This window comes from Carettochelys insculpta, chromosome 19, assembly GCF_033958435.1.
Source record: "Carettochelys insculpta isolate YL-2023 chromosome 19, ASM3395843v1, whole genome shotgun sequence".
NCBI lineage: Eukaryota > Metazoa > Chordata > Testudines > Carettochelyidae > Carettochelys > Carettochelys insculpta.
Window position 1 is genome coordinate 7374724 of NC_134155.1, and position 13812 is coordinate 7388535.

Genomic DNA, 13812 nt, shown 5'->3' on the forward strand with positions numbered 1-13812 from the left:
TCACAATTTTCAAGTGCATAAAGTGGTTCTTGTAAGCAATTTATCTCCATCTTCTCAAGCATCACTGAAAGACAATCCATCTTGTGTTTCATATTCAACTGCTAACCTCTGGTTCTGGCCTAGCTGTGATTTCTATCATGAGTGTCCACCACGTGCTAGACATGCTGTACAAAGATAGGAAAACAGAAGCTCATCCAAGAAAGTCTTATTGTCCAAGAAACTCATCAGCTCACTACTGTATCTCCAGCCAAGAGTATTCACTGTTAGAAAATAGAGTTGGCCGGGCAAACCTAGCCTCTTACCTTACACAAATGATGCTCATTGATGAAATTAGCATTCTGAAGAACAGATGACATTTATAACTTCTCCCTTCTTTGTCAGTATCGGTTGAGCTATTGTGAAGATGGGTCACTTTCTAGGGATCAGGAAGTTTGTTATCACAGTCAGCACTGGTCAAGAACATTTTTGCCCTCCAGCTGACCAAGAGACATATACATGCCTCTGTTATCTCAAGGCTAAATGACCATCATGAACTTCAACTAACGAAACCTTCAAGGTTACCCATAAGCTTCAACTACAGCAGACTGTATCTGCATATCTGTTGGCAAGTTCAGCTTGGAAAGTACATTTTCATTGCATATGTATACCACATACTTCACTGATGATCACTTCATTTCTAGCTCAAGTTCAAAGTAGTATGACCTCTGACTTCTTCCAGTCGGTCCTGTTACAATTCCTATATTCCACCATTCACAGTTCATTTGTCTACCTCAAGGGCAAGACTCAAAAGAGAACCAAAAGTTTGCAATAGTAGATGCTTGTATTTCCAAGAGCATATTTCAAAGGCATTTAAGCTTAAGCTTTGCCACATTTTGAACATGAGATAAGTCACCTGCATCCTGGTTTCCAGTTAATGATACCCCTGGTATATATTACTAGCACAAGATTTTTCTCTGTGTGCTTTAAAGTTAGCAACTGAACTGCTGCAGGTTCAGAGACTATGGTAAATGTCTGCGTAATTGGCAAAGAGAAATTATATAAAGAGGATTCAGATACTAAATTTTAAAAATATGTACAAAGAAAAATAGCATAAATTAATACAGACAATGTATTTTTATACATTTCAGAAATAACAAAATGGAGAAAAGTCTTATTACCCTCTAATTCAGGGCCAATTTTTCTTAAAGATAAATAATTTTCTTATGTGTTAATCAACTAAACCAAAAAAATTTTAAATTTTTATTTCAAGAAACTATTTTCTTCAAAGGCTTCTCAAAGTTTGAAAACACCATAACAAAATAAATTTGACACTAACCACTTGTTCCTGTCCTCAAACAATAGAAAATGTTTAAATGCACAGGTCCATACCACTATGCAACTTATTAAATCAGATTTCATGAGGTCTTCTTTCATTCTTGGAAAATATTTTTACATTGTACTGTGAAATACATGATGCAGCAGGGCACTAAACTTCAAAGGATTATAGTACTTTTAACAAAACACTCCTCAAACTATTAAGTTATGCTGCTGAATAGTGATTTAAAAACCATGAACTTCTCCTTTCACACCTGGGAACGAATTCCTTGTCACAAACCGAGATCTATTTCTAGCCTTGTGCCAAATTCATCCACCATGAGCCTCACATTCAATAATCTTCTCTTGACAGTAAAACAGGGCTGGAGAATTACCGATAAATCAGTTTCGCCTTCACAGATTCGTTTTATTTTATTCAAAAATCACTAAAGCTTGCGTGCGTTCGTTATCTAAGGCCTCTTATTCTGGCTTTACCTAAGTCCAATTCTATGTATGTCAACTATACATTTGTATATTTTTAATCAAAGGTTTATTTTATACATACCATGTAAGAAGAGACCAAAACATGTTTTTGAAAGTTTAACCTAATTTAACATGAACCAATTTGAAAGCTTTCTGATGCAGCAACTATCTCAGTTAAATGATAAAAAATAAGCAGTTTATAGAGAGAAAAATTGCCCAACAGAATTCATAAAGTAGTAGTGTAGTTTGCTTGCTAGACTCTACAACACAAAGCATTTTTCTACCATCATTAAAAAACAGAACTTACTGGAAAGTTAACCATTGCTTCCTTCACTTGCAGTTACACCACTCTTCATTATTTTTCTTTTTTCAAAAAAGCCTAGGGTAGGTCTACACAGCAAAGTTATTTCAAAATAACTATTCAAGTGCCTGTACAACACAACCACTATATTGAAATAATTTCAAATAGCAGTTGGCTTATTTCAAAATTAGTAAACCTCATTTTCTGAGGAATAGTGTCTATTTCAAAATAGTGCCTATTTCTCATGCATCTGACCAAGTGGGTCTCTGCCCACGAAAGCTTATGCTCCAAAATATCTGTTAGTTTATAAGGTGCCACAGGACTTCTTGTTATTTCAAAATAGGTGTTGTTAAGACAGGAACTAGAGCCCATTTGTAAATAAGCCATAGTGCGTCCAATCGCTCCATTTTGAAATAGGTTGTGTGTGTGTGTAGATGTTGTATTTCAAAATAGTTAAGTGCTATTTCAAAATATATTTTCTGCATAGCTGTGTTATTTAGAAATTGCTTATTCTGTAATAGCTGATTTCAGCAGCTATTTTGAAAAAGGCACTATTCCTCAGAATGAGATTTACCAATTTTGAAATAAGACAACTGCCAGGCTACGTCTACACTGCAGCAAGCTTTCAAAAGAAATTCTTCCAGGAGATCTCTTCCAAAAAAAACCTTATTTCAAAAGATCACATCCACACACAAAAAAGCGGATTGAAAGATTGATCTGCTTTTCAGATAGAGAGCATACACATAGCTCCTGCTCTTTGGAAAGAATGGGCCAGGAACTGAAAAATCCAGCACCATGAGGACTGCTCTTTCAAAAGAATGGCCCATGAAGCATCTACACATGCTTTTTCTTGAAAGAAGCTTTTGAAAGAAGGAGCTCTTCCTGATCCAGGAGTCAAAGAAGGCTTCTGGAAGAAGAGCCACATTCTTTTGATTTCAGAGCAAAAGAGTGCATTTGTGTGTAGACACTCCATGTGCTCATTTGAATAAGAGCTGCATTTTCCAAAAGAACTTGCTAGTATACAAGCAGCCCTAGAGAGCTAATATTTAAATGACACAGACAAGAGCAAAAATAGCTGTATTTTGTCTGCTACTTATAAATTGACCATGTTCCCATGAAAAAAAGAGTTGCCAATTTTTCTTCAAGTGAACACCTAGAATTTAATATACCAAATATAAAGTTTGGGCAATTTTTTTCTAACTGTAGGTTGCTACTACTCTAACACACTCCACTCCATTTTTAACTGAATTTAAGATCTACTTAAACCTCACTTTAGTTTAGAGTTCTGTGCAGGACAGGCTCATCTTAACAGTTCCGAAAAATAGATCTAAAAATCCTATTGCATAGATTTCTAACTTGTATAGGACTTTCCCACTTAATCCCCAAATTTAAAAGAAAATTAATAGGGGTTCAAATTAGACAGAGGGCAGTGCAGCACAGAAGGCACTTTACGTAAGAAACATTACTCCACAGCTGTACGCAGGAGGACAGCAGGAGAGTAGCTTCCCCAATTGATGTTACAGGGTGAGTTTTGGACAAAGAAAACATGGCCCAAACTGAAGTTCAGCCAAGACACTAACAGAATAACTCCCCATGCTCTTTAAAAAGGAGTGCAGTGGGATCCTGGATGAGAAACTGTCCATGTCTTAATTCTGTACCGGACTGCTTAACCAATAATTAACAAATAAACAGAAAAACTTTAAGACAACGAAACAGCAGTTGATATTTTCATGAAACTATCTCATTCTTTTGGCTATTAGCAAGTTAAATGCTAATATGCTGGTTCTCTCTTCTAGGAGCATAGTAGATCTACTCTCAAAGTACTGGAGATGATTATAAACAAATGTGAACTGGCCTGCTATTTGGGAACTGCCTGTATTTGGGTTGAATAGTCTGAGTTTTCAAGAGGATTTGCTTGTTTATGTATAGTGGCTTATGTTTTCCAAGGAGTTACTCAGAATTTCTGAAACAATTGAGTTGAGCAAGCAAGGCAGCTGGTCTCAGAACTTGATAAAACCACGCTTAAGTAATCTGCAAGAGAGGAGGTGGCTATTTGTACATTAAGAGACATGTCAAAAACTCAAACACGGAAAAGGTCAATTAATTTGTTTAGTTAAAATAACAAAAAAGAGGAACAAATTAAAAGCTACTGCCCCTCCAACTAGAAGAAACTGTCAAAAATTCAAAATCTGCTTATTTTGCTGATTGGGATGGGAAAGTAGCATTGTGTTTTAATGCTACAAGAAGCTGCAACAGCTGATATTTCAGGAGCTCCTTGGTGGGCTGCTATAATATTACAAGATGTAGAAAATGGCAATTTTTCTCCATATGTGAAATGAAAAAAAAAAAATCTTTGAATTTCAGGAAAACCTACTTATTTTTGACACAACAAAACGCCTTCTTGAATTTAATGCATGCTATATTATTTGCACTACATGTTTACAAGTTATTTCCTTGTATATATTAGGTTGGTTCTCCAGCATTGCCTCTTGAACTGATGACAAAGAAAACTTAAGATCTTTTACTCATTCCAAGCGTTTGAAAAGTTTGAGAACGGAAGAATCACAAATTATGAATGAACTTTACAGTATATTTCAATATGAATCTGGCATTCATATTCAATATGAATATGGCATTTCTAATTTTATTACTAGCAACCACCATCTCATCAAGGAAAACAAAAGGATACTTGGAGTAAATGATTACAATTTAATCCCAGGTCAATTGTATAAATAATTATTATTAATAACAAGTACAAAATTGCAATGGTTTAAAAATATTCTCTCAATTTTCCTTCACTGAAAACTGTGGCATTTTTATGAATGAGACTTTTAAAATAAAATTCTTTTCTCCCTTATGTAGGTCTTAAAAATCCCATTGTAATTTTCCTAAGAGTTTGCTTCAGTGTCCTTGACTAAAACTTTTCCCTGCCTTCCACTCTTACACATCATTCTATATGCTCTTTGTCAGCAAAACAGGGAAGGGTTGCAAGTGCTTTAAAGGATAGGATTACAATTCAAAATTACCTGGACTAACTGGAGCGATATTCTGAAGTACTCCACTTCAAAAGGAAACAATTGGTTGTGCACATATAAAATGGTAAAAGACTACTGCAGAAAGTCATAATGAATTACAACCTAATGAGAGAACAGTGTAATACTGTGGCAAAAAAAAAAAAAAAAAAAATCATGCTGGGAGGTACTAGCAAAGAGGGTTGTAAGAAGGCACAAAAAGGAATTCTTCCATTCTGTTCCCCACTGATTACGCCTCAACTGGACTAGTGAATCTAGTTCTGGGTGCCACATTTCAAGAGAGATGTGGACAAACTGGAGAAAGTCCGGAAATAAAAATGATTAAAATCCATAAAACATGACTTACAGGAAAAGACTGAAGAAACTGAGTTTGTTTAGTCTGGAGAAAAGAAGACAGAGGGACACGGTAACAGCTTTCAAGTACATAAGAAGTTGCTACAAGGAGGGAGAAAAAACAAACCTTCTCATTTAACTCTGAGGAGAGGGCAAGTAGCAATGGACTTATACTGCAATGAGGGCAGTTTAGGATTGATGTGTAAAAATGTTCTAACCACCAGATTAGTTAGCACTGCAATAAATGGCCTAGTAAGGCAGTGGAACCTCCATCATCAGAGATTTTTAAAATCAGGTTAGAAAAAACACTTGTCAGAGATGGTGTAGATTATTCTTAGTTCTCACTTGAGTGCAAGGGACCATTCCACCTTCCTGCTAGTCCTATGATTCTATAATTCTAAGGCCCTACCTTGAAACAAGTTAAGTAACTTATTTTGAGTTACCTTATTTCGAACCAAGTGCAGGCTACACTGCATCACAGTTCAAAATAAGGGGCTATTTCCAACTTTCGGGTAACTTTTGTATGAAATAGCCCTGCTATTTGTATCCCAAAATAGAAACCGGGCTCAAAACTCAAAACTGTAGTGTAGCCTTAGCCTAAGTGTATTAAGTCTAACATTGTTCAGATGATGTGAGATGTGGTTTTAAACAAACACTATCTAGAATCACTCGTCCAAAAGTATTTTAGATTACCACTAATAATTTTAAAAGAAAAGCAGAAGAGATTCTGAAGTGTTCTATGAAATTTGATAAATACAGCCCACTTCGAGCTAATAAAGCAACACGAGCTTAAAAACAGGAGTTAAAAACTAAAGTGCTTCAAAGTTATGGAAAATTAAAAGCATTTAGGAAAGGATATATACATTTTTGAGAGCTGAGACCAAAATCTAGTGTGGGGAGAAAAAAAAAAAAAAAGAGTCCATAGATCACAGAACATCTCCTATGCGTCTCTAGTACTGACAACTGATTAGTTCTTAACAGTGAACAAAATTATATTTCAATCCTGTGTCATGTCAGATAACCAAAGTAACAAAAGAAGTCTGGGAAACAGACCCCAAGTCAAAACTGGAGCATGGAACAAACAGACTTAGAAAAGAAAAAAAAAAAGAAAATCAAGGAATAGTGACAGTAGTAAACAAACTATTCTGAAACATTCACTCTTTTTAACTAAGTTTCTCAAAAATGGAAAACTAACATACTAGTGTAAAACATCAATTTAAGTAAAGCTTTTGAAGAGAAATTTTGATTCATTCAATAGGTAGAAAAAAAAAACCATACATATAGCTGTGAACTGTGTCACAACAACATACTTACTAATTTGTGGAGCTGGCAATATTCGTGCAGCTCGAACTGGACCATGTCGAACAGAAAAGAGTTCCTGTGCTTCACCACTAATCTGAATAATTATAAACAACATAAAGAATATTACTAGTTTTAATAAATGATAAAAACCTCCATCTTCCCACACCTAATTCATTAAATATCATTTCGTAAGTTTTTCCATGCCTTGCGAAGATCACTGTTTAAACCACTTTGCAGAGTTTCAAGGGGTTCTTGTGTCATATGATGTCCTATTAATAGTTGTTGAAGCTATAAAGGGTCTGCAGGTTAATTACTATACAGATACTTAGGATGTAATCACATTTGCAACAATACAACTGCATGCACATTAGGCAGTTGACTGATTTAATTACCTTTTCAAAAACTTAGTTAAATTAGTGCAAGAACTGTGTGTTGATCCCCTAGTTGAGCTGTAGCTTTTCTTCTGAGCTAGGCATGGATTAACAAATCAGAGGCAAAAAGGAATTCACTAGAAATAAATTTCAGGGGAAGCATTTCTTCTTACTTCCTTAGTAATTTCCATATGTGTTCAGCAAACTTAAAATGTGTCACACACTAAGTTAAACTTTGGCTTACCCAAGACTTTGTATAGCAAGCTGGAATAGAAATGAGATGATCTTTCCAGCCAAGCACACTCAAACCCACCTCTGCCCCTCAAAAGTTAAATTTTATATACCCTTACTCAATAGCAGACATTTCAGAGCTCTTTAAAAGTAACTGACAAATTATAGTAACAGAGGTCCTTCACATCAAGAAACGCATGCCTTACATTAGGCTATGTAAAATATTATAGAGTGATACAACTTTCCGAAGAATGCTGTACACATTTCAGGAGATACAAGCCCTCAACTTGGCCACAGATTAACAGAGGGTTTGTTCTACACATTGCATGTTTTATTAGCAGAGGCAAATTAATCTCTGATTAAGAGAATCAAATATTGGGTTTAAAGGGTCAGAGAACTTGAAATATTAATGTTAAAATTGTTTCAAAAGTAGGAAGTCAAACTAATTGTCAGTCACTAATGGAAATCTTGAAAAGATTAAATCAGAAGTACTTAAGAAGAATTTCCAGACTTCCTGTAAATGGTCGGTCACAATGTATTTTCATAACTGCTTGGTAATGGATCCGATATGGAATGTCAAACTTAAGGAAAATGGCAAACATTATGAAACTCATTTCCAAATAACTAAGAACTTAAAACAGATGTAATGAAGCTAAAAATTTAACCAACATGTTGGCATACTATATTTGGAAGACAGTTTGCCAAACAAGCATTTTACAGTATCAGAAATGCATACAATTTGAAAGAAAGACCTCATAACTTGATAAATATTAAACCATAAATCTAACGCAATCTTTTTAAAATGTCTTTTTATGTCTTCAATTACTTCCTGCAGTTTAGATGACAAGTTGGAAAAATAAAAATCCACTACTATTTGAGCAACAAATCACAACCAGTACCTCCGACACACATTTCGTTGCAACTGCTTAACTACAGCTTGTCACCATTGTTATAGCTCTGCAGTCTCCAATACGCTTTCGAAATGTGGCTCCTTAGAGGTGCATACGTACAGCACCCTCTGCCTGCTCTGTACACGCACCCCACTAATTGGTGGGACAAGTGCATGGTGGCGGCGGCGGCTCCTCCAGCAGCCACGACGCAGCCTGGCTGGCAGGACTCCAGGTGTGGTTTGTGCAGTGGCAGCAGCCCCAGGCACAGCAGTGCCTCCAGCCGGGGCAGATCTGGAGATTTGCTACCAGCTTGTGCGGTGGGGACTGCCTGGCTCTTGAGGGGGTGGGGAGAAGGGGTTGTGGTGATCTTTACATTTCTAATGGACACCACTGTTATAGATTGTGTGTGACAAACTGCTGCACCTGCTGCTTACCCTCTTAGAGCGTGTATTGAAGCATAAGCTTTTGTGGGGAAGGATCCACTTCATGATGAATAAATCTGGCGAAGTAACTCTTTGCCCATGAAAGCTTCTGCTCCAAAAAAATCTGTTAGTCTGTAAAGGTGCCACAGGACTTCTCGTTGTTTTTGCAGATACAGACTAACTCAGCTACGTCTCTGAAACCTTAAAGCATCTATTTCTTATATGCAAATATGATGCTTCCGATAGTACTCCATCCTTTTATAGTTAAGCATTACATACAGACACCTTAATTTCAGTTTTCCACTTACTGTTATTCTCCAATTTAAAATCACATTCACGACAGGACAAAATTTTAGAAAAATATTTGTCCATATATTTTCTTCCCAGGAACATGGGGTCTATTCCAGTCTCACACTGAATGAGTCAAGAATAATACCAATTTATGTCATTAACATTATTCCTGAACTAGATGGCTATAAAACTCACAAGAGGAGACTCAGATCTTTAATCTCTCCTGCTCTTTTTACTGTGTAGATTTATCAATGTCATGGATTCTGCTCTGCCACTTAATAGCAATACCTGTACAATACATTTTTAAATTATTCTACTTTATTCAGAATAATTTCAGATTTAACCAATTAGTTATTTGAGGACAGTGTGCTGCTTCCCCTATAGCACGTGACATGAGCCCTGCCCTGAAGAGCTTGGAAATCAAGTTATATACAAACAAACAGATTGGATAATGTTCAAAAGTCAAAACTGGAGCAGCTATCCTCTCCTCCTTACTTCCTCCTCAGATTTACATTCTTTAAGGAGTCATGAGGTTTCTGGTTTTGGGTCACGAAAAAGGAAGAGAGAACAGGGAGCGCCTATCCCAAGCATAATAGGTAAGATGGAAGAATGCACCAATGCCTCTGGTTAGAAAGGAAGCTTAGAGAAAGTAAAAAAGTGAGGGGTGTGGGGAGGAAATAAAAAACAGAGATGTAGGTAGGAGTAGGTTTTGTATCTGTGGGAACAAACCAGTTCTATAAAAAGGGAAAAGTGGAAAAGTGTAAGATTCTGAAACTATTATTATTGGCAGTTAAGGGTTTTCTTCTATTTCCAAAACCATGAAAGAGTGGTTCACTTATGAGTATGCACACAAATGACTACACATGAAACAAAAAGGAAAGAACTAACATAAGCACAGAAGAAGTGATCCACATATGATAATAACCCAATTCAGTCACCTTGTGCTACTTTTTGAACATGCCAGCACATCAGCTCTAGTGTGGAACAAAGTAAGGCTGTGTCTACGCTAGGTCCCAACTTCGAAGGGAGCATGGTAACTAGAGGGTCGGGAGATAACTAATGAAGTGCTGTGGTGCATACGCAGCACTTCATTAAGCTAATTTTCTCCCACGGCAACTTTGAAGCCGCAAACTTTGATGTGCTGGCTTGAGTGTAGCTGCAGCTAACCCACCAGTACTTCGAAGTGCCTGGGCTACCCGCAGGCCGGCACTTTGAAGTTTGCCACTTCGAAGTTGCTGCAGGGGAGAATTAGCTTAATTAAGTGCTGTGTATGCACCGCAGCACTTCATTAGTAATCTCCCGACACTCTACCTACCATGCTCCCTTCGAAGTTGGAAGCTAGCGTAGACACAGCCTAAGAGACCCAACAGTGAAAAACAGTTAACGAGGCCAAACCCACTTAGTTTCTGCTCTCAGCTATAACACATTTACAAAATGCATGTACATATTTGGTCTAGGATGGTGAAGAGAGGGTAAAACTTAAAGCTAAGATTTTCAAAGACGCATAAGGGAATTAGGTGCCAAAATCCCAATTAAACTCATTTGTAGCAGGACACATGAATCCATTAGGCTTCCTTGAAAATCCCAACCCAAATCCCCCATGGGTATGCTGTTTTTTTCTTTGATATGTTGCATGAGCATTTATTTACTAGTCTTCCACAACTATGGAAGGTAGGCAGGTATTATTCCTATTTTATTGATAAGGAAAACTAAACCAAAAGAAGGTGAAGTGACTTGTTCATAGGCACCGAGTCAGCGGCACAGCCAACATTAGAACTCAGATGTTACCAACTCCCACGCCACACCACAGCATGTCCTTCTCTCCTACTTTAAACAGGATGAAGATGCGAATTTTCAGTATCAAAATGTTTAGATAAATATGTGTCACTGTGCAGTTCACATACTTGGCAGGTCTCGTGTTGCTCAACTAATTTGGTTGGAGGAAAAAGAACAAAAAATGTTGTGGTTGACTATAAAATGTCCTCCCACCTTCCTGTACATTTTGTCATGCCATTACAGATGACAAATTAGTCACCTTGTTTAGTCAAACCCTGGTCATCTTTTATTTGAAATTAAGTTTCTCTAAGAACTGGGGAAAAAAAAAACAACCATATTGCAGCACAAAGATCAGATACAATATAGACACATGATACTTCAGAAATGTTGGTAATCCTTAGCTTTCTTTGAAACTGTAAGGCTGAAAACAACTTAAGTGTTTTACTAACCAAGATGTTGTACAAGAGGAAGGTTGTTATTATGTATGACAGAACAGTAAAATTCTGGGTGCTCTGCAGGTTTGTTTAGAGGGGGAACCTTTGTGGTCTCTTTGCAGTTTATAATTTATCTATTAGAACAAATGAGTTTCCAAACAGATTAGTCCCACCTAAAACCACCTTTTTTAATTGTTTTTGCACTTTGTAAAAAGGTCCTGCTTCAACATCCCTGGAGATCAATATTTTTTATTTTTCCACAGAACAGGTAAAAGTTTTATCACTCTTGCCCTTCTAACATATGTCAATCCTAACCAGAAGGGACCATCTCCAGAAGAAAGTGATATTTGCATGGTCTCATAACAGCTGTACTCAGTCAGAACCATGGTTCTTCCAGCCCAGTATACTGTCTTCTGACAAGGGACAATGTCATGAGCTTCGTAGGTAATGAACTGAACATAATCAAGTGATCCATCCCCTGTCACTCATTCCCAGGTTCTGGCAGACAGAGGCTTGTGACATTTCACAGCATTGTTTTGCATCCTTGCCCATTTTAGCTAAAAGTCATTGATGAACTTACCTAGGTTTTTTGAACCAGTTATTGTCTTGGGCTTCACAACATTCTCTGTTAAAGAATTCCACAAGTTGACAGTGAGCTGCGTGAAGAAATGCTTCCTTTTGTTGATTTTAAATCCGTTGCCTATTAATTTCATTTGGTGGCCATTAGTTTTTGTGTTAGGAGAAAGCGTAAATAAAACTTTATTATCTACTTTCTTCACACAAGCCATGACAGTACAGACTGGGGTGTCCAATACGTTCGCCATATGTGGCAGATAGGACACTGCATTGTGGTGAATGCATGCATACCTAACTCATAAGACAGGTGGTGGCCAATCCGCAGCTCTTGAGCCACATGTGGCTCTTGGTGAAGTGCGGCTCCACCTGAGAGCCACACGTGGGGAGTGCCATCTGCCCACTCTGCACGCATGCCCCACCGCTTGGTGGGAGAAGCACATGGTGGCAGCAGCAGCCCCAGCGGCAGCTCCAGGGGCTCTGGTGAGTCGCCGTCACTGAGTTACAATGGGGGGAAGGCTAGGGGTGCCTAGCTCTGGAAAATGGCATATATTTAGAGTCGGGGAAATGAGAGGCTGGGAGAACCTGGCTCTACAAAGTTTGTATAATATAATGTGGTGAATATAGAAAGATGACAACAACCACAAGCGTGGAGATCACTGAACTCCTCTGGGGCACCACTGGTATAGACCATTTTTCCAAGTTGAGAAATCCCAGTCTTATTACTCTCTCACTATGTGGAAGCTGTCCCATGCTCCTAATCATTTTGTTGCCATTTTCTGTGCCTTTTTAAAATTCCAATATGTTTTTTTGAGATAGGACAATCAACCAATACTCAATATGTGGGCATACCATGGATTCGCCCACAGGCAATATGGTATTTTCTGTCTTACCTCTCCGTTTTCCTAATGATATCCCACCATTGTTAGTTTTTTTGACTGCCGCTGCACATCCCCACCAATTCCTTATCTCCTCGCCAACAAAGAGGAACAAGATTTTCTAACTTGGAAACCTATCCAGCTAGAAACTAGACTGAGACAAACCATCACATAAGTCATTACAGTCACTGAATGGCTAACTTTCTCACCACCAAATGAGGCTAGCTGTGAGCTGTACACCAGAAAGTGAAAGGCTACACATCCCATTACCAATCCCCCAAGCAACCTAGTCTTCCAAATACAGACAAAATATAAATAGACTTTAAATACTTCAAAAAGCACCTGCACAGAAACCTTGCCTGTGGCTGCCATTGTGGATTTGCTCCAGCTAAGTAGTGAGTCCCTGTGGCAGCCTTCAAGATCTTAAAGGTTATCTTTCCTATTGCAAAAGCCAGGAACATTTCCAAACAGGTTTTAAGAATTGAAAATGAAGCTTTAAAAGCAGCCTCAGGTACTCTGTCTATTGAAAGGGTGAATCAAAAATGATGGCAGCAAGCTGGTGTGGTGGGACTTTGCAGCTTCCACAGTCCAAGGAGTCAAGACACAGGTTGATTGCATTTTTAATGCCTCCCTTCTCTACACAAGAGTGCAAGCAAAGAATCCATCAGACTTGAGTTCAATTCCCTCTGGTTCCTTTCTCCTGATAGGAGAACAGATTGAGGAAAGGGAGTGAAACCGTCCCCTCTTCCCTTAGACATTTTGGGCTACTACTTTGTAAGTACAGCAGAGCAAGAGTCAATCTGGACGATTACTTAATTTTTGATGACAAACTTCTGTTTAAGCCATGCCAGTTTCAACCCATAACAAAACAAAAAGGTTTGTTAAACTCTAAAGGAAAAGAATGTTTTCCTACCACAGAAAATAGGTTTCAAATTACCAAAAAAGGGCCAAACATACACCAAACAAAAAGACCGAGAAAAAAAAATTAATTAGAAATTTGACACAAAATAAAAAGGCAAGTTGTTTGTATATAACAACAGCACTGTTATACTAATGCTTAGTGAAAATGTTGGGTAAGGTATCAGAAATCTACCCTTTTGGTTTTGTATGTTGTTTTGAATTATGATCATTTTGTATGAAAATGAATCTCCACCTTCTCTGAAAACCTGAATTATTATTGAGATCCCTATGAACTACTCTGT

The 13812-nt window shown here is 37.6% G+C and overlaps 1 protein-coding gene across 9 annotated transcripts in view; it reads right to left on the reverse strand.

Moving 5' to 3' along the window:
- The window catches only part of BCAS3 (BCAS3 microtubule associated cell migration factor), a 548857-nt gene that overhangs the window by 519848 nt on the left and 15197 nt on the right, over nt 1-13812 (reverse strand). For all 9 annotated transcript variants that reach the window (XM_075013784.1, XM_075013782.1, XM_075013780.1 and 6 more), the window contains exon 6: nt 6757-6838. In XM_075013784.1, coding sequence (XP_074869885.1) covers nt 6757-6838 — 82 coding nt within the window. The remainder of the gene's footprint in view (nt 1-6756; nt 6839-13812) is intronic.